This window comes from Apis florea, unplaced genomic scaffold (assembly GCF_048593485.1).
Source record: "Apis florea isolate Af1SG1 unplaced genomic scaffold, ASM4859348v1 contig_3081_pilon, whole genome shotgun sequence".
NCBI lineage: Eukaryota > Metazoa > Arthropoda > Insecta > Hymenoptera > Apidae > Apis > Apis florea.
In genome coordinates this window covers 3,427,439-3,446,322 of record NW_028256703.1, presented here as the reverse complement: position 1 = coordinate 3,446,322, position 18,884 = coordinate 3,427,439, and the positions used below count along the sequence as shown (strand labels likewise).

General features: G+C 45.0%; 2 protein-coding genes across 5 annotated transcripts; one reads left to right on the top strand and one right to left on the bottom strand.

Moving 5' to 3' along the window:
• The first annotated feature begins 2,384 nt into the window (after positions 1-2,384).
• anne (polyamine-transporting ATPase anne boleyn) lies at positions 2,385-9,235 on the top strand. 2 transcript variants are annotated; one of them, XM_086909283.1, is made up of 11 exons: positions 2,385-2,517; positions 2,778-2,862; positions 2,944-3,171; positions 3,306-3,439; positions 3,525-3,681; positions 3,771-3,975; positions 4,048-4,386; positions 4,471-5,422; positions 5,524-5,992; positions 6,099-6,280; positions 6,367-9,235. In XM_086909283.1, the coding sequence occupies exons 1-11, from the start codon at positions 2,394-2,396 to the stop codon at positions 7,797-7,799; spliced, it is 4,308 nt and encodes a 1,435-aa protein (XP_086765409.1). In that variant the 5' UTR covers positions 2,385-2,393; the 3' UTR covers positions 7,800-9,235. The 2 variants fall into 2 exon arrangements, with proteins under 2 accessions (XP_086765409.1, XP_003695012.1); XM_003694964.4 differs by having other exon boundaries at positions 5,524-6,025.
• Positions 9,236-9,288: 53 nt separating this feature from the next.
• Positions 9,289-18,441, bottom strand: LOC100870275 (uncharacterized). Of its 3 annotated transcripts, XM_003694940.3 has the most exons (10): positions 17,713-18,441; positions 12,814-13,334; positions 12,611-12,655; positions 11,774-12,028; positions 10,742-10,827; positions 10,570-10,655; positions 10,374-10,511; positions 10,177-10,313; positions 9,939-10,096; positions 9,289-9,872 (listed from the first exon to the last, which is right to left on the bottom strand). In XM_003694940.3, the coding sequence occupies exons 1-10, from the start codon at positions 17,922-17,924 to the stop codon at positions 9,714-9,716; spliced, it is 1,797 nt and encodes a 598-aa protein (XP_003694988.2). In that variant the 5' UTR covers positions 17,925-18,441; the 3' UTR covers positions 9,289-9,713. The 3 variants fall into 3 exon arrangements, with proteins under 3 accessions (XP_003694988.2, XP_012343830.2, XP_086765410.1); XM_012488376.2 differs by lacking the exon at positions 11,774-12,028; XM_086909284.1 differs by lacking the exon at positions 12,611-12,655.
• Between the last annotated feature and the right edge of the window lie 443 nt (positions 18,442-18,884).

The following is an 18,884-nucleotide window of genomic DNA, read 5'->3' as shown; positions in this document are numbered from 1 at the left end:
GTTAGAAGCGCGACTCGAAAGAAACGGCTGGCTGGACGCCATCTTAGATCCATCGCGAGCACGTTGCAGACAAAGCGGTCGAAGAAGGTCCGAGGAATCGCGACGTTTCCGAGAAAATAATTTCCAGGCATGCGAGAAGGAAAGGTGTCATTTTTCCTCGAACGTGAACGCTTATAAAACCCACACAGTTTATGTCGACAGAGGCAGAAGTGGTGCTTTCTGTGAGCGAGAAAACTACGGTGCGGCCGCAGATGCATGAAACGCAAGTGAAACGAAAACGGTGTGCAAAGTGACTTCTTGGAGGAGAGAGATTTTTTCTTTTCTGTTTCCTAATTTACGGAGTCCTAAAAGGGCGGAGCTGATAATCGACGCGAGCGAACGAATTGAAATTTCCAGCATGAGTAAGATACTAGGTACAAACTATTGCACCGTGTTCTCTGTACTTAGAAGTCCCGAAGAGGGTGAATCGTTTAAACGGATCATCTGAAAGAAAAATTCGTCAACGAGCGAAAAATAAGTTGGAATAACGTGGAAAAGAGAACGGATTTTGTATATCGATAGTCAATCTGTCGAGGGCGATTAATCAGTCGGATTACGAGCGATTGTCACGAGTGAATATTAGTGTTAAAAAAGAAGTGTGTCAGTTTCTCTCGTGCGTGAAAAAAATAAAGTGCTTATTCATTTTAAATATCATTCTAAGAACTCGTGGGAATCGTATGATCACCTTTGAGAAAGGAACTTTAACATTGACGTAATCGATTCTATATATAGGTGTTCGAAATTCCTGAAACGGTGAAACGGACGTTTTATATGTATACCAGTGAGGTGCACATATTTTCATTTTGAAACAACTTTTACTTTTCCAGAGCGTTGATCGTACTTTTCGATCGAGACTTACTTATTGTGTGTACTTAAAAAAAAAACGTTGAAAAATCAAGTTTCGTGACTTGTCGATTCGAGACGGTGAAAAAAAATTTTTTGCTCGTTTCAGTCATCGATAACGCGATCGGTAGATCATTCGTCGACTCGATCGCGACCATTTGACCGATAACGCAGATCTCTGTCGATCGAAGAGGATCACAAACAAAAAAAAAAAAAAAAAAACACAAGTGTGATTCGAGGACCGGAATTGACCAAGTGGAACCAAGTTTCTCTGCCGATCGAAACATCCGACGGCATCCAAAATACTTTTATAACCCGTAATGTATTTGAGATCGCACGTACAGGCAGCAAAAGGGAGGCATGAGAATGCAAGAGAGGCGATAGAAGTTGGCTGCGGAGCAAAAGGCCGAGATAACATTGGACCAGCCGCGAGAGGCAAGGGCAAGACGAGAAAATCTCTGGTGAACTGCTGGGATTTGGAAGAGCCTCAGCTGCTTCATCCGAGATCGGCCGACAGGGATTCGAAACAGGCGTCTGTGCGACGCGGTATGAGCGAAGGTGAACGAGCAGTGACCACGCCACGAATTGGCTGGCGAAAGCTCACCGATCCTGGCGACTGACACGAATCAAGGAACTCGGGGGCAGGTCCGAAGCGATAGCACCAGCTACTGTTTCATAGCCAACGTCGTCGTTGTCCTGCCACTCAACCTAGCCACTGCCGCCTCAATTCTCGTGGAAGGATCTTCGAGTCCCGACCCGTACGACAGGATACCGCTATATCCTGACGCGTCCTCGATTATTTAATGTCAGCCAAATGCAAGAGAACGCTCCGTTCAGATTCACATCGAGAACATTGAAGACGGACCCGAAAATGGCGGGCAATCGGTGTCGGTAGCAGACGGGGTTATTGCCTAAAACAGCCGTCTCCTCGTCCTGCGCTATTATTGGGGGACGAACGTTTGAATCGTTCGCTTCGTTTCGGCTAGATTCCCATTTTTCTCTCTTGTCACGAGTATTTTATCCTCGTCGATCTCCCTCCGAAGCCAGTTGACGAACTTTCGTGTACTATCCATTATTTCTTTTTTTTCTCTCTTTTTTTTTTTCACACGTTGTATCGTTGTTATATAAGCAACAAGGGTCCATATGATTGGCCCATAGACAATAAATCGTAGTCTATAGAAGAGTAGTGGTAACATGTAGTTGTGGAACGTACAAGATAAAAAATTAGGAAGAAGGACAAGAAACGTCGAAAGGGAAAAACGCTGTCGTGATATCGCAAATAATATCCTCGCTGGGTGATCTCCCCCGCGAGATCACGAACAATTGTACCTAATTAAAAAAAAAAAAAAAAAAAAAAAAAAAAAAAAAAAGAGAAGAGAAAACATATATATATATACATATATATGTGTATATATAAATAGATACGTGCGTTTACGTATATATATACATATATAGATAGATATACGTAAGATTCGTATTTAACTCCTGCTCCTTTTCCTGCGATCATCATCATGCCGCCCACTCCGAATAAATTGAACTTGAGCTTTGCCAGAAACGCGTACAACGTGTTTGGAGCGCGCGGTACCAATACCACTACTGACCATCAGCGCGAGCAGAAAACGGAACTCTTAGAGGGTAAGGAGCTTGGATCATCGCCTAATTACTCACCTCAAATTATTTGGCAACGATTCCATCTTATCGTCCTTGACGATCCTTTCGAATCAAACCGTCTTCCATAAATAATCGCACCATTCAATCGATATTTCATTCAATCAATGATCACGAGTATTACACGTTGCCACGATCCAATTTATCTCATCCAATTATTTCTATAAAATTTCTTCACCCGTCGTCAATAATATCGATCTAATTAGTTGGGTATTGTGCTATTTTAGGTACCAAGAGTAATGGTATACTTCATCTAAAGAATGGCATCGATTACATCAATCCTGGTGAGGAAGATCAAATGGAAATTTATGGGTAAGCATCATCGCGTCATATCGCGTCGATCAATGTTATCAATATATTCTTAAATATAATACGTTTTTCTAATTTTTCCAGCTACAAAAGGAACAAAATTTTTACCGTCATTACATGGTTCTTGATTATAATCACCGGAGGCCTTCTTAGATTAGTCTTTCATTGGATACCACACTTGATGTTACTCGCGACTCATTCCAAATGTCAATTAGAAACTGCAGACACTGTTTTACTGGTGGAGAGATTTCAAGGAAAGCATACGAGCTATCATGTGAAAAAATTAAAGACTTTGGCCGCTGAAGATATATTGTAATTATCCTCTAGTTTTTCCTTACGAGATTATAATACTGTATCCCTATCCGAACAACGATATTTTATTTTTATTAATATCTCAAATATAATTTTTTTTTTGTTTTTTTTTTTTTTTTTTTGCATATTTAAAGAAGCAAACCGTTCGATGGAAAGTCATTATTGGATAACGAACCTTGGATGGAGAACGGCAGTATGATAACTATCAAGGAAGTAAAAGAAGAATATCCGAGACTGTCGTTGCATTTAATCGGTGGACAATTTAAACGTAAGAATTCAATGTTTAAAAGAAAGGATTTTTCTTTTATATATAAAAAAAATTGATTAACGATAATATTTTTAATGTTTCACAGAGGTATCTTCGATCGTTCTTTTCCATTGCAAAAAGTTAACTTACGTTTGGGACCCCGAGAGATCCGAATTTCTCAAGCTTCGAGGTTTGGACGCCGGTGTTCTGACTTCCACGTTGCATCAAATGCAAGGATTGAATTCACTTGAGCAACACATGAGGCAAATATTTAGAGAAATTATTATGAAAATGATCGATTCTTATTACGCAACATTTTGTTCTTAAACGATATTTCTTTGTTTTCTTACAGACGCAGCGTTTATGGAAACAATGAAATCGTGATTCCAGTAAAAAGTATTCTAACTTTGCTTTGTCTCGAGGTTTTGAATCCATTCTACGTCTTCCAACTGTTCAGCTTCGGTCTCTGGGTTGCCGACAATTATTATTACTATGCCATGGTTATCTTGACCATGTCCAGCATTGGTATAATCATGGCAGTCTTCCAGACTCGTCGAGTACGCGATTTTCTATTCACTCAACTGTCTTAATCTCCTAAATTGTATCGATGATCAAGGCTCGATTTGCAGAATCAACATAACTTGCGATCCACTGTACACTCTTCCGATGTGGCCACGGTGATAAGAGATCGCACGACCGGGCAAACAGCGACCGTGCCTGCTGAAAAATTGGTACCTGGTGACATTTTGGTTATTCCCTCTCACGGTTGTTTGATGCCTTGCGACGCGGTACTTCTCACTGGAAATTGCATTCTGAACGAATCCATGTTAACCGGAGAATCGGTTCCTGTTACGAAAACGCCTATTCCTTCGTCCAACGAGGTGATATACGACACCAAGGAGCACGCAAGACACACTCTTTTTTGCGGTACCAAAGTTATTCAAACCAGATACTATGGATCGGAAAAGGTAACTTTTGGAATATTCGAATTCTGAATAATATTTCTATTGATCATCAAATAGACAAAATTATCGTGTAATTTTCTTTTACAGGTATTAGCCGTGGTTGTTAGAACGGGATTCAATACCAGTAAAGGTGGTTTGGTCAGATCGATCATGTATCCTCCACCTGTGGATTTCAAATTCGAACAAGATTCGTACAAGTTCGTAATCTTGTTGGCCGGCATAGCTAGTATTGGCGTGATTTACACCATCGTGACAAAGGCTATTAGAGGTGTCCCTAGCAACCACATCGCTCTAGAGGCGTTGGATCTGATCACCATAGTAGTACCTCCAGCCCTGCCGGCGGCTATGACCGTTGGCCGTTTAGTAGCGCAGAGAAGACTCGAGAAGAACAAGATTTACTGTACGAGTCCACGAACCATCAATGTATCGGGATCGATCGATTGCATTTGTTTCGACAAAACCGGGACACTGACTGAGGATGGCCTCGACATGTGGGGCGTGGTATCCTCCGTCGATAGGAAGTTCCAGCCACCCGTTAAAGACATCGCGTCTTTGCCCCTGAACGATCTTCTAATCGGAATGGTAACGTGTCACGGAATCACTATAATAGAGAATCAACCCGTGGGTGATCCGCTTGACTTAAAAATGTTCGAGTCTACTGGCTGGACGTTGGAGGAACCCGATGTGTCCGATACGTCGAAATTCTCTATGCTTTTTCCTACGATAGTACGGCCGCCGAAGGGCTCCAAGCTGCTGAAGAAACTACCCACCGAGATAAGAATATCGCTCAGCCGGCAAAACTCCATGTCTTCGGACGTGATGGATAACATCTCGTTGAACAACCTCGATACCACGTTGGCTGGTTCCACGACGGAGTTGGGGGAGCAAGGTTTAGAAATTGGAATCGTTCGTCAATTTCCGTTCACGTCTAGTCTTCAGAGGATGAGCGTGATAACGAGGACGTTGGGAGCTAATCATTACGATCTATATTGCAAAGGCAGCCCAGAAATGATACTCAGCCTTTCCAGAGCAGAATCCAGTAAGTGTTGCAAACAAACGACAAATGTTGTGTTTAAAAAAAATATTTGTTTTTTTTTTTTCTTTTTTCAAATTACAATTTAATCACGTTGTTTTTCACAGTTCCACCAGACTTTGGCACCGTGTTGCAAGATTATACTTCGGAAGGTTACCGCGTAATCGGCCTCGCGCACAAATCTTTGAACCGTCTTCCTTACGCCAAGGTTCAACGATTGAGTCGCGAATCCGCCGAGTCCGATCTTACGTTCTTAGCGTTCGTGATCATGGAAAATAGATTGAAGCCGGAAACTACACCTGTGATCAGTGCTCTAAATACTGCCTGTATAAAAACCGTTATGGTGACCGGCGACAACATGCTGACTGCACTGTCAGTCGCCAGAGATTGTGATATCGTGAAACCAGGTACACCCGTTATCGCAGTCTCTGCCACTCAACAGAATCAGATGAAGCCACAGATCTACTTCACGAAGAGCAACAGTGAACCATCAACAACGCACGCGGATCTTAGCGAAATGACCGATCTGAACAGTGTTGCTAGCTTGGAAACGATTGAGAGTGGCTTTGGGAACAAGTATGAAAACGATATCAATTATTTATCCGACGAGTAAGTTCGTCAAATCTGTCCAAGCGTATATAACGTAATTCACCCGGTTTTTAACGTTTGTCCTCCGTTTCAGCTTGCAACATTCGCAAAATAAATACGTGTTTGCACTCACGGGCAAAACATGGGCACTAGTCAAACAATATTATCCGGAACTGATTCCCAAACTTGTCACGCGTGGAGCAATTTTCGCAAGAATGTCGCCGGACCAGAAGCAACAACTCGTCCAGGAATTGCAATCTTTGGGATACTATGTTGGTAAGTGACTCCATTTCCTCTAATTTCAGGTAATTTCGATTCAATTTCGATCAGAATGTCGAGTTTTCAAAAAAAATGATTTCCAGCCATGGTAGGCGATGGGGCAAACGATTGCGGAGCTCTGAAGGCAGCCCATACCGGGATTTCTCTCTCCGACACCGAATCCTCGGTAGCATCGCCCTTCACCAGCCGCGAAACCAACATTTCCTGCGTACTTACCGTGATTCGCGAAGGCCGCGCAGCCCTGGTCACTTCTTTCGGAATTTTCAAATACATGGCGAGCTACTCGCTCACTCAGTTCATCTCCGTGATGTTGCTGTACGGTATCGAGTCGAATCTAACGGATATCGAGTTCCTCTACATCGATCTCTTCATCATCTCGATCTTCGCATTCTTCTTTGGCCGTACCGAAGCCTACGATGGACCCCTGGTCAAGACAGCTCCACTCAACAGTCTTATCAGTACCACTCCCATTCTCAGCCTGGTGACCCAAATTTTGATCGTGGCATTGTTTCAATCCGTCAGTCTGTGGCACCTCGAGCAGATGGAGTGGTTCGTGCCGTTCAACGCCACGCTCAAAGCGGCCGAGAACAAAGACGACGTGAGCTGCACGGAAAATTACACAGTTTTCATAATCAGTTCCATGCAGTATATCATTCTGGCTGTGACGTTCTCGAAGGGTCATCCGTACAGAAAGTCCCTGTTCACGAATTACGGGCTGCTCACCTCGTTCATCCTTCTCAGCCTCTTCTCCGTCTACCTCGCTACCTTCCCCTTCGAGTGGCTGAGCAACTGGTTCGAGCTGATACTTCCGGACGATGTTGGCTTTCGTTTCATCCTGGTCGGATACGGCGTCGCCAACTTTTTGATCTCGTTGCTGATGGAATACGTGTTCGTCGACTACCTCGTTTTTAGGAAATTACGCTACCGTTGGCACAACGTAGACAAATCAAGGCGAAAGTTTCTCGCGATCGACCGTGACATGGCGCGCGACTTAAAATGGCCACCGATCTCCCAGGAGCCGTTGCCCGAAGCGGCGCCTGACATTCTGATCCGTCAGAACGTAACCGAGATCAAGATCGAGAAACGCGTGCCCGAGCCCTGCCATCCGGCGGACACCAGTCTCATGAACAATCCCATCTGCGCGAATTTCAAGCACTTCGGCTCGGCAAGAGAGGTCACCCTGAATCCCAGATCTTTGTTCAACGATCGCAGGAACACCATGTCGATGCAAACGGTCCCCTGCTTCGAGGACAGGGACACGGTTGCGATGCAACCGAACACGGAGCTAACGGGGAAGAGAAGATACAATTCGGAATCCGAGAAGGGGATCAATCGATACGAAAAGCCGTTCAAGAGTCACAGCACCAATCCGATCGCGACCTTGCCCAGAAACTCGGCTATGGCTCTTCAACCGCAGAAATTGAGGGATTTGAAAAACATCTTGATGCACAAAAGCGAAGACGGCTTGTCTCCCACTACACAAAGTGTCCTTGAACTCGATATTCTACCGTCGTAGAAGGGAGCGAATCGATTCACCTCGGATTCGAATCGAGCACACGGATACTTTGAGCAACGAGCGAAATAAATAGATTCAACAAACAAGCTGCAATCGAGGAACAGGGCGTGGTTCGTTGTTCAAAGTATCTGCACGATTTCTTCTCTAGGATTGGATCGCCACGGAGATGCATCTCCGCTCAATTTGTCAGTGCATTTGTTGCCCCATGACAATGTTGCGACACGACAAGACTGTTTCAACTGTTACAACCGTTCGAGAAATTGTAATTGTAATTTAAGAATCAAGAACAGAATCGAAAGTGATTCACGATCCACCGATCGAAACTGGCGAATTCCCGACACGATCTCTATAAATCTCTATAAATATCGTTCACAAGAATGCATTTAGAATGCCGCGGCGTTCACGACAGCTTGATAACCGGCGATGCTCGATCGAGCACCTCGATCGGGTCCCTTTTGACCCGATATTTCTTCGTCCTCCTCCTTTATTAGTATTCGAGCGTACCACTCTCAAACGAGAAAGTATTATCGTTAGTTTATTTAACTTAGAAGATGAATTTTAACTCGCCCTGTTTAAGGCCAGGGTTTAAGCCTCTTCTCGTGGAAGAAGAACAGATTTTTGACGCAGATCGTACGACGTAGATAGGTAGATACTTTTTTCTTTCTTTCTTTTTTTTTTTCTTTTCTTTTTTTCCTTTTTTTCTCGGGAACTCTCGCGTTTAAACACCGTCTCTTTTCACTGCGGTTTTAAAGATATTTACTTAAAATGAAAGATGATACTACACGGATACGAGCTCCATGTGACAGGATGTATAGCGAATCGAAATTAATTTTTTGTAAATTAGATTACACAACTGGTAGGGAATTGATACATTTCCCGTTTTCACGACGAGCGTTTTTTTTTTTCTTTTTTTTATTTTTTTCTTTTTTCTTAATTGTTTTCAGTGATTGAACGATATCTAGTCTGATTTTCGTCGGCTCGATGCCAACAAGTTGTTATCAAAAATAAGGAAATGACGCTCGTTGACGAGCGTCGATCAATGAAGGATCGTCGGAAAAATTATTTATTATTTCGTCGCGAAAGCGGGAAGCATAGCGTAATTCTTTTTTTTTTTTTTTTTTGTTGGTGTGCGAAGATGAGAAACTATATCGTAGTTTATCCCCAAGATTATCTTACTTAATCGAACCTCGAGAGCCAACGCCTCCTACGATCCTACAACGCAGATGTTTGACATTTCGTTGTCGCGGATGCTTATCGTTGAAACGAATAAACGAGAATAAATGTGTACTTATATACGCGATGAAAATCACATACTTAAAAATAAAAAAAATAAAAATAAAAAAAAAAAAGCGTTGCCCTGCTATTAAGCAACGTATTATGCTTGCGTTGAGTTATATCGGTTGTCGAATAACAAAAGTATGTTTTTAATGTAAAAAGATTTTCTTCTTTCATCCTCATCCTCCTCCCTCAAGATAATAAGACGAACGAGTAAAGTAAAAAAAAAAAACGTTTTATTAAACGCGAAGTCGCACGCGCTTAATTTACAAACATGTGATATAATTTCGCATCGCCGTTTACGTTTGTCGAAAAGGATAAAAGATAAAATTCTTGGCGCAAAGGACTCGATTAAATCGGTGAAAGAAGAACTCGAGACGAAAGAATTTCTATTCGACATCGCCTCTCGTCTCGTCTTTTTGGAAGAATTGTACACGAATAGAAATGGACGCACGACGAAACAAACCTCGTCCTTCCAAACCTCGAAGACGAGCAACATCTGACTTTTAACAATCGGTTCGCAACGTCACAATTGTTTATTATACGGCGCGTATTCCTCGGTGGTAACATTGTAAACTTTGTTTCATGCAAAGCTTTTACGATTCCTCTATATTCCTTTCGTTCGTTTCGTTTATTCCGTTACGAGTTGATAACGTAGGTTATCCAGTCGACCGTTTTCGCCACGCGATGATAGATTCCTGGCTGGCCTGGCTGCGCGCACGAGTAACCCGCCGAAACGATGCCTATCAAGTACCATCGCCCCGTCTTCTCGAGCATCAACGGTCCACCACTGTCACCCTACAAAACGAGAAAAATATATATTTTTTCCTCCTTCTTTCACTCGATTCGACGAGTGCCACTTACTTGGCACGAGTCCTTGCCACCTCCTCGGTAACCAGCGCACATCATTTCGTCGTAAATCACCACGTTGATCCCGTTTGATCGATGCCACCTCTCGCATATCCGATTATCTATCACGGGCACGTCCACAGCTTGAAGAGTTTTGGGGCGTAGCCTCGATCCTGTTATTTCGATCGTTTTTTAAAAACAAATTCGACGCAAACAATGTTTAACAAACGCATCGAATAAATATTGTATTTACCAGCCTGCAAAGCGCCCCATCCAGCGGCCCAGCCGTACTGGCCCAAAAAATCCTCGTTCTTCTCGGGCAAACAGATCGGCGCTATGTGAGGCATGTAATGCACCGGTCGATCCAATCGAAGAACGGCTACGTCGAATCTGAAAAAAATTTCGGTTTCGTCCCCTCGATTTATCCCATCGGAATCGTTACAAACCTACCTGTCAGCCTGAGGCGTGAACTTGAAGTAAGGATGAACGCGTATCTCCCTGACGCCGAAAGTGTAAGCGGGCAGTGTCTCGCTTGCCGAATTGACGACGTAATCGCCGAGGGTGACCTGGACTTGGCGCGCCGACGCCCTGAACAAGGATAAATTAGGGATGAAATTTAGAGAGGACGGATCGAGTTTCGACTTACTTGGCTACGCAGTGGCCGGCAGTCACGACGTGGAATCGATTGACGAGGGTGCCGCCGCATCGGCTCGATCCGATTCGTATGTACGCCTGAAGAAAGTAGAAGTAGTTTTTTCTCTGTTTAAAAAAAAAAGAAAAAAAAGATGCGCACGAAAATCGATCGATGAAAATCTGACCTGCCATGGAAAACTGCCGAACCCCGCGTCGTCCCCTCCCACGATCCTTCTCTGCGCGGTCTGCTTCGAGGCAGGTATCCCGCACCCTGTAATTTAAAAAGGACGTGGACACCTCGTTTTTTTTCAACGCGTTAGATGGATAAAGGTCGAGTCCTTGTCGTGGTATTGATTCGCGGATAGTAAATTTCTCGAGGAGTTAGTATAATAAAATCGAATGTAATTCTTGTACCGTAACTACGCGCGTGTTTCGTCCAGCCAAAGTCTGATTGGTCGAGTTAACACCGTAATTCAGTTAGATCGAGTTAGACTTGGAGTAATTCGATCGTTCGACGAGTTGAAAAAAAAAAAAAGAGAAAAAAAAAAAGATTGGAAAGCGTGAACTGGAGAATAAAAGAGGGAGAGAATTTTCTCTGAAATTCTTCGAGATCGTAATTCACGGAGGACCGTTTTCTCGCGGGTTTCTAGGCGAAAACCGGAAGTGGATGCGAAACAGGAAGGGACGGAGGGAGAACGCAAGGAGTCGAAGAAGGAGTGCGGAAGAAGGATCGTTGTTGCATCGCGATGAGCATGCAAGATATGGGTGGCTCGACGACGAACGAGGCAGGAAGAGTTAGCGTGCAAGATCAAAGTTCGCGGATCAAAGGGGAATACGAAAAATAGGTGGTTCTCTTCGTGGAAGGTGCGAGAACAGAGAAAGTGAAGGTTCTCGATGACACGGCGAGGAAAGTGCAAGTGCTAAAGAGACGAGTAATTTGCAGGCGAGGAGCGTTTCGACATGCCGAAGAAAGTGCAAGTGTAACGTTTTGTAGAAAAAACAAAAAAGAAAAAGTAAGAGCGAAAGAGAAATCGAAAGGTAAGAACGAGTAAATAGGATAATCTCGAGTCGAGAGGTAACGAGAAGGAAAAATGGAAAAAGAGTAATGTAGAAAGAGATGGATAAAACTCGACTCGTTTAGAGAGAGAGAGAGAGAGAGAGAGGTGATCATGCTAGTGCAAGAATCGGATGGCATGCTTTCTGTAGGAAGGACTTACGATCGTCGTTGACTGTCTCCGTGTAAGTGTCCAACGAAAGCGGCTGAGACTGATCTCTAGGTGCCTCAATCAGGTTATAATCGGAGGAGCTACCTTTCGGTTCTCTCCTCTGACAACAAGCGAACATGATGCCGCCGCAACTGCCGTCCAAAAGGCCAGCGGACATCCAGCACATTAGAAAAAATTCGCAGCTTCGTCCGTCACCGCACAACGTATCGTCACCCTTCCACAGCGGTCTTTTTTGTTGACGCGGCTCTGCACAAAACAGGACGCAAACTGTTTTTTCTTCCACTTTTTCTTCCATCCGCGCATTCTCTCTCGGAACAACGAAAACAATACGAGATAAAACCACGTGGCTTCGCTGTTGCCCCTCTTAAACCGTAAACCGTTCTCTTTCTTTCTTTCTTTCTTTCTTTCATTTCTTTTTCAAAAAGACGAATCGATTACTCCAAGCCTAACTTGGGAGACACTTTCGCGAGAGAGACGGGTATTGAAATATTGGGCAATCGTTTTGAAAAGTGTCGCTAATACAATCGCGATGCGATTTGATGGAAATCGTAAAAGCAACAGGAAGGAACGGAGCGTTTCTGTCGCAACCAGACGGAAATCGTGAACTCGGACGGAAACGGGTCGGTCACAATAGTTGCGACACTTGGGATATTGCGCGCGGAGTCTTGTTAATTTACAGTTATCCGATTAGCACGAATATATCCGTACAAATGTGACGTAACACGGCTGTATCGATACACGCTCGTTTCGATTAACGAAATACCGGAAAACGGGTTTTCAACAGGTACGATCGATCTCTGCGCCACCGATCACGGTAAAAAAACGTACCTGACTCTAACCTAGGATAATCGTCGAGCGTTTGCTTTCGATGATCTGAAACAATAATTCAATTTAATTAATAAGAAAGAAAAAGAAGGAGGAAAGGGAATATCTACGAAGTCAAAGAAACGACTCAAGAAAATTAATCAATTTTCGTCGAACGAAGTCGTGAAGTCTCTCGTTCCCGCCTGCTAAACTCACGCAACTCATACCTCTCGCGTCGTCCTCGAAATCCGGCAAGTGGTTGGACTGTTGAAAGAAGGAGGAGGGCGCACTGCCCCCGACCGGGGGCGGAAAGTCGTTGTCGCGGAAGATCAAGCGCGGGGTCCGATGGCCCATCACAGGGGGCCTGTTGTACTCCGAGATGGGACTTCTCCAGATCGATTTGTGCTGCCTCCACGACGGGAAACGGGGAACACCTCCTGGATATAAACCTCCGAGGTTCCTCCCTATCGGAGGACCGCCACCACCCTCGAACAGATATCCGGCCGGCCCTGTCGGGAATCGAACGTATCGGCGTCTACGAGGCGAGTTGACGGTCAACTCGGTCCGATTCCCATCGTTGCCACGCGACGCCTCCATGTAACCGGGATCGAAGATCGTCTTCGATCTGCCAAGGCTCGATCCCTGTATCGATCCCGCGCGACTGCTGGTGGCGCGATTCGACGAGACGACGAGGAGTATTCCTATGAGTATCCATTGGCACGATCTGGCTGCATCCATCGTCGTTTGGCTGCAATGCAAATCCGAGGAGTAAGGGGATTTTTGAAAGAAAAAAAATTGGAAAAAGAAAAAGGGTTCTCGGTTGGAACTTCAACACCTCTCTTGGAAACTCATTCTTTTCTTTTTTTCTCTCGCTGTTTGTCCTTCCACTATCGCGTTATATGTGTTAACAAGTCGAATATCATTTGAGCAAAGCGTTTGAATTCAATTTATCCCTCCCCGTGGAAAACGGGTTCTCTCTCGAAACTTATCTCGCAGCCACTTTATTTCGCCGATAGCCTCTTTCAATTAACTCGTGCAAATTGTTAAACATTCGATACGGTATCTTTCGGGGCAAGAGGCATAGCGTGTAAAGCGGTCGAGATAAAACGTGACGAAAGAGCAAACAGTTCTCGACAAAGAGAGAGAGAGAGAGAGAAAATCGAAAGGTGTCGCGGTCGATTCCATTTTTTTTTTTTTTTTCTTGCACACGAGAATAATTCTGATCCGATCGTTCCTTAGAATCCGCGAATTTCTTCTGGCATTTTCTCTCGCGATCAAACTATTCGATTCGGCCGATCGCTGGAATCAATTTTCCAAAAAGAACGAAGCAGCACGATCGAGCTATGGTTAACGAGCCATGGAAAAACACGCAGCTCCTCCTGACGGATCCTCTTCGAATCCTTCTTCTTCTTCTTCTTTTACCACGAAGCCAGTTGCATCGCACGCGACCGTTTCGTGCCTCGACAAACGAATCCGTCCAAATCGAAAAGGAGAACGTCGTTTCTTTTTAACTTCGGCCGAAAGGAAGATCGCGTTGCCTAGCGATTCGATCCGCCCGAGAGAAGAAGAAATTCGAAGAGGAGCGAATTCTTCGTCGAAAATATGTTGTTTGCGTCACGTCGTCGCGGCCCGTGAAAGTAAAAAGAGGGTCAGGCCTCGAAGGCAGGAAACGAAACGCGTCGATTCAATGATTCAGGCAGATTCGTTCCACGAACAACATCCTCCGGTTGGTCAGTTATCGAGAGGAGGAGTGAAAACGCGGGGGCGGGAATTTTATATCGTCGTTCATTGCAGAGTTGATCACCGCGTTCAGGACAATTTAACCACGTAACGGTACTTGTCACTCCGTTTCGTAACGGACGATTTAAAAATCCTCGGCCATTGTCGTTGATGAATCGACGGGGAAAAGGAAGAGGAAGCGAAGGAAGGAATCGGGCGAAGAATATCGAAGGATTCATCTCGCAGTTAGTAGACGATGAGAGGTGGAGAGAAGAGAGTTTGTTAGCAAAGTTTAAAAAAAGTGGTCTCGGTCTTTTCCTTTTTTTTTTTTCCTTTCTTTCGTAGAAGGGATAATTGAACGTATCGAACGAATCGGAACGTCCTTGGCGGAATAACATCGGAGCGGCGATGTGAACGGTTCGATGTGTTAGTAGGTCATTGGCTCTGCCGAGTAGTCCGAGTAGAAGTGAAAGTGCGCTTCTTGCGCTCACGGCGGTGTGAAGTTCATGTTCACGCCGCCACCCTCTTCGCCGGAAGTTACGAGCCATCGACCACCGTCCTTTTTCTTCTTTATCCATTTTTCTTCCTCGCAACAATCTCGCCAACCACGTTCTAATGATCGAGGGAACTGTTGTACAGAGATTAAAAGTAAGATCGTAACTGCGACGAGGGACGACAATTTTTTCAAAGTTTTGTCGAACGAACGACGATTCGCAGGGAAACGAGAGAAACGGAAACGATAAGAAGAAAAGTGAAACCCGGTAGAAAACGAAACGAACCAGTTTCTTCTAACTGGATTTAAAAGCTAGTTCGATCGACATGTCGACGCCAATGTATTTTAATTGTTGCCTTCGTTCTCCGTTAAGGAAGAGAAAATTGCCGACCTTGCATCCAGACGAAAGTTGTTTCTTTTCTCCCCCCTCACGCGCTATTCATCTTTATTCGTATTACTCCCGTAATAACACCCGTTTCAACTCGATTCACTCGGAAATTCGGAACGAGGAAGGGAAAAAAAGGTTCAGCGATTTGCGAACTTTCACCTCACCGCCACGGCTAGGTGAGGAGAATCGGCGCTATCGTGCTCGAAAGTAAGCAGAGTTGGAGAGTTTCTTCTCCCGCGTACGAGGGAAGACGTTGCGTCGAAGACACGCATAATCGTAGTAGCAGCGTTCGAGTCCCCCAGCTGTTTCGAGAAAGGCGAGGTGGTGGCCGGTGGCAGCCGATTGGCGCCGGGCCCAATCCCCCTCCACCCCTTCCCCCTCCCCCCCCCCGCCGTCCGAAATTCCGTGTGAACCGACATTAAGAGCGCGATCCATTACTTTCTCCGCGCAACGCGCACAGGCGCCGTTTACTTTCGCCGAAAGCGAACGGAGGAAAAGAAAAAAAAAAGGCAAAATAAGAGAGGCACGCGCGTGAAATTTTGTTTTCGTCCGATCCCCGGCCCCGTTTCTTTCCTCCCGCGATCCACCTCGATCGTATCGGGGATCCTTTTGCTTCGGGAAACGAAACACTGCCGATGAACAGTTTCTCGCCGAGATGCTGAAGGTTTTCGATGATTTTCGAGCGACGATACTCGATCGAAACTCGAAAGAATCTGGAAAACGGCGACGTTTTTCCCTTGGTTTGATTTTTCTATAAGGCGACCTTGATCGGTGGTTTGACGGTGGCGTGAAGGGGGCAACGGGTTCCTCCGCCCCTTTCGAGGGAAACCGGTTCGAAGAAATCCGAACAAAACGTTGCGCTCTTTCTTCGTGGCCTTGAAAAGAAGTACGCTCGTTCGCGGTCTAGTTCGCGAGATACCCCTTTTCACGACCAGCTACAACACTTTCCATTGTGTAACGAATCCGTCTCGCGGTCTTCTTCCACGTCGATTCCGTCCGATTCAAAATTTCGCTCCCCGCCCAACTCTCTCGTCCTCTCCCCTCCTCTCCTCTCGTCGAGGGAACGAGACGAAACGAAACGAATGGCGGAACGATCGCGGAACGATCTGCATTGTTACTTTCTTCTAGGAGAAATTAATTGCCCGCGTAAAACGGAGTAATCTCAGCCAAGGTCTCAGAGAGTTGGAAACGAGAGAAGAAAAAGTGTGTCGAACAAACGCGAATGTGCCGACGTCGATCGAATATTCATACCGTTTTGCCAATCTGTAATTTATCTCGCTTGATATTCAATGGTAGAAAATTCTTTGATCGAAACTCTCGTGTTTTATCGCGGGAGAAAGAAGAGCGCGCTGAGTGGAACGTTTATATTAACGCTGGGTATCGTTTCGTTAATTCCGCGGAGGAGGAAAAAAAAAAAAAAGAAACATCGAAGAGCACACGGTTTCGTGGGTTGTTGTCGCGCGTTTCTCCTCAAAGTTGTATCGGGGCAACGGGGGGAGCGGTGTTACGTAAACGGGGAGTGGTGTTTAGGCAATCGGTAGAACGGTAGCGGACCGTGCATCCTTAATGCTCGTCCCCTTTGCTCGTCTCCTTTTGGAAAAGAACGGAAGTACTTTCACTCGCTACGAGATCGGAAAGTTGAATACTTCGATACCCATTGCCAATTCTCCGCGAGAAATTTTCTCTCTTAATCTTTCTCTCGTAATCCTGTTGAACTTCTACGAACGCAATTTCTTTCGTCCGAATTAATTTATTTTTACGAATTTCCCTCGAAATTTCTTCGTTCTGACTTTTTATGACACAGAACGATCCGACTTACGTTCCAATTATGGAAATTCGACAATTTCACGCGTGGACACGCGTGATTAAGCGACGATCGAATCCCGTTAAATTACATCGAAACCACCACCGAGCCCATTAAGTTTCCATCCGTGGAAATTTAAATCGCGGCGAAGGCCACGATTCGTTCATTCAGGTATATATAATGGCCACCTCGTTCGATCGAAAATCACTAGTTTCGTTGGCGCGCGTTTTACACGGTGATACAGCTTTCTTTCAAAAGCTGATACCCAGATACCTTCTCACTTTCACTCAATTTTTCCGATGGCCATCGGCTCGGCTATTGTATTACAATTTCCAACGCATCGACTCGAATGAACTTGAGAGTAACTTGTAATTTTCCTCAACCCGCTTGTTATTATTCCCTCCCCGCCCCCCCTCCTCCCCCTCAACAACCTTCCAACAACAACGACTCTGCGCGAGGTTCGTCATCGCTTTCCGTGCGTTAAATTTAATTTAAAAAAAAATCTCGGGAAAGGATCTCTCGCGGAACCCACGGGAGGGGGAGGGGGGGAAAAAATCTCAAATTTCTAGATCTTTTAAACGGGAGAATCTAATTATGAAAAAATATTCTTCGAATTACCTGTCCGAGAAGATGCTATCCCATCGAGATTTTAAAAAAGAAAAAAATCTCTCCGACGAAGGTCCGTATATTTTTTTTTTACTTTTTCCTTCTTCTTTACTCACCAATCTGTCAAATCAAGCCCGATCTCGTCTTCCTTCCGATCTTCTCCGTCTTCTTCCCTCTTCTTCCTTCTTCCCTTTTCTCTCACTTCCAAGAAGCGGTTCCTCAAAAGAAAGAAACCCGCTCCACCCTCTCTTCTCCTTCTTCTTCTTCTTCTTCTTCTTCTTCTTCCTCTTTTTCTTCCACGTCTATCCTGAACGGTCCTCACCACCATAACACAATCCTTCTCACCGATATATCGCGACACCCTTCATCTATTTATCGCGATTATTGCCTACGACCCTAACACCCGTACCGTTCCAACATTCCACCACGATCATCCGAGAATATCGGCTTCATGCTTCTTCGCCGGTCTTCTACATCTTCGCACTTTCTTCTTCTTTTTTTTTCCCCCCCCCCCTCCAACGAGAACAGTCGAACTTTTTGAGTTCGTTCGGAAAAAGAAAAAAAAAAAAAAACAAAAACAAAACACGTAAAAATCTACAAATTGCAAAATTACAGACGAACGCTCGATTCCACTGTTTCAAAACTCGTTTCCTTCCACTTTTCTCTCTTTTTCTCACTTTTTCTTCCACGATCACGATCTATCCGAGGATCTTTCCGAGGAAGGAGGAAGATCCACACGATGGAGGGCCTGCACCATGTCTATCCTCTCGTCTCGAGGGGCCCCAGTCGCCTGCTCGTCGTTACCCAGCCCGTCCGCTACGTCGGCTCTCACTTTCTCCGCCGAGTAGTTTCATTTCGGTACGTAAAACTCTCTCGCGTGTCCCCCACCAGATCGACACCAACTGCTCGAACTCTTCTCTCCGTTCGCTCGAACGGGAAAATTCGATCGATCGATCGATCCAAGGGATACGTCCTCGACATCCTCCTCCTCCTCTTCTTCTTCTTCTTCTTCTTCTTCTTCTTCTCCCCCTCGCGTGCAACCACCAACCCTCTCCGACTCTTGCCTCCAAACGAGTACGCTTCGAGTACGCTTCGAATCTTTCTTTAAAAAGAAAGAAAAGAGGTGAGAGGAAGATGAAGAAGAGAAGAACGGAAGTTTGCGGAATTGAAAATGTTGAATGGTCGGTGAATAATGCACGTTTTGCCGCATCCTCTTAAGGGATCTCTCGAAGAGGAGGGATACACGTGAGAAGAAAGTTTTGAGTCGCGCGGGTGGGAAAGTTTCTCG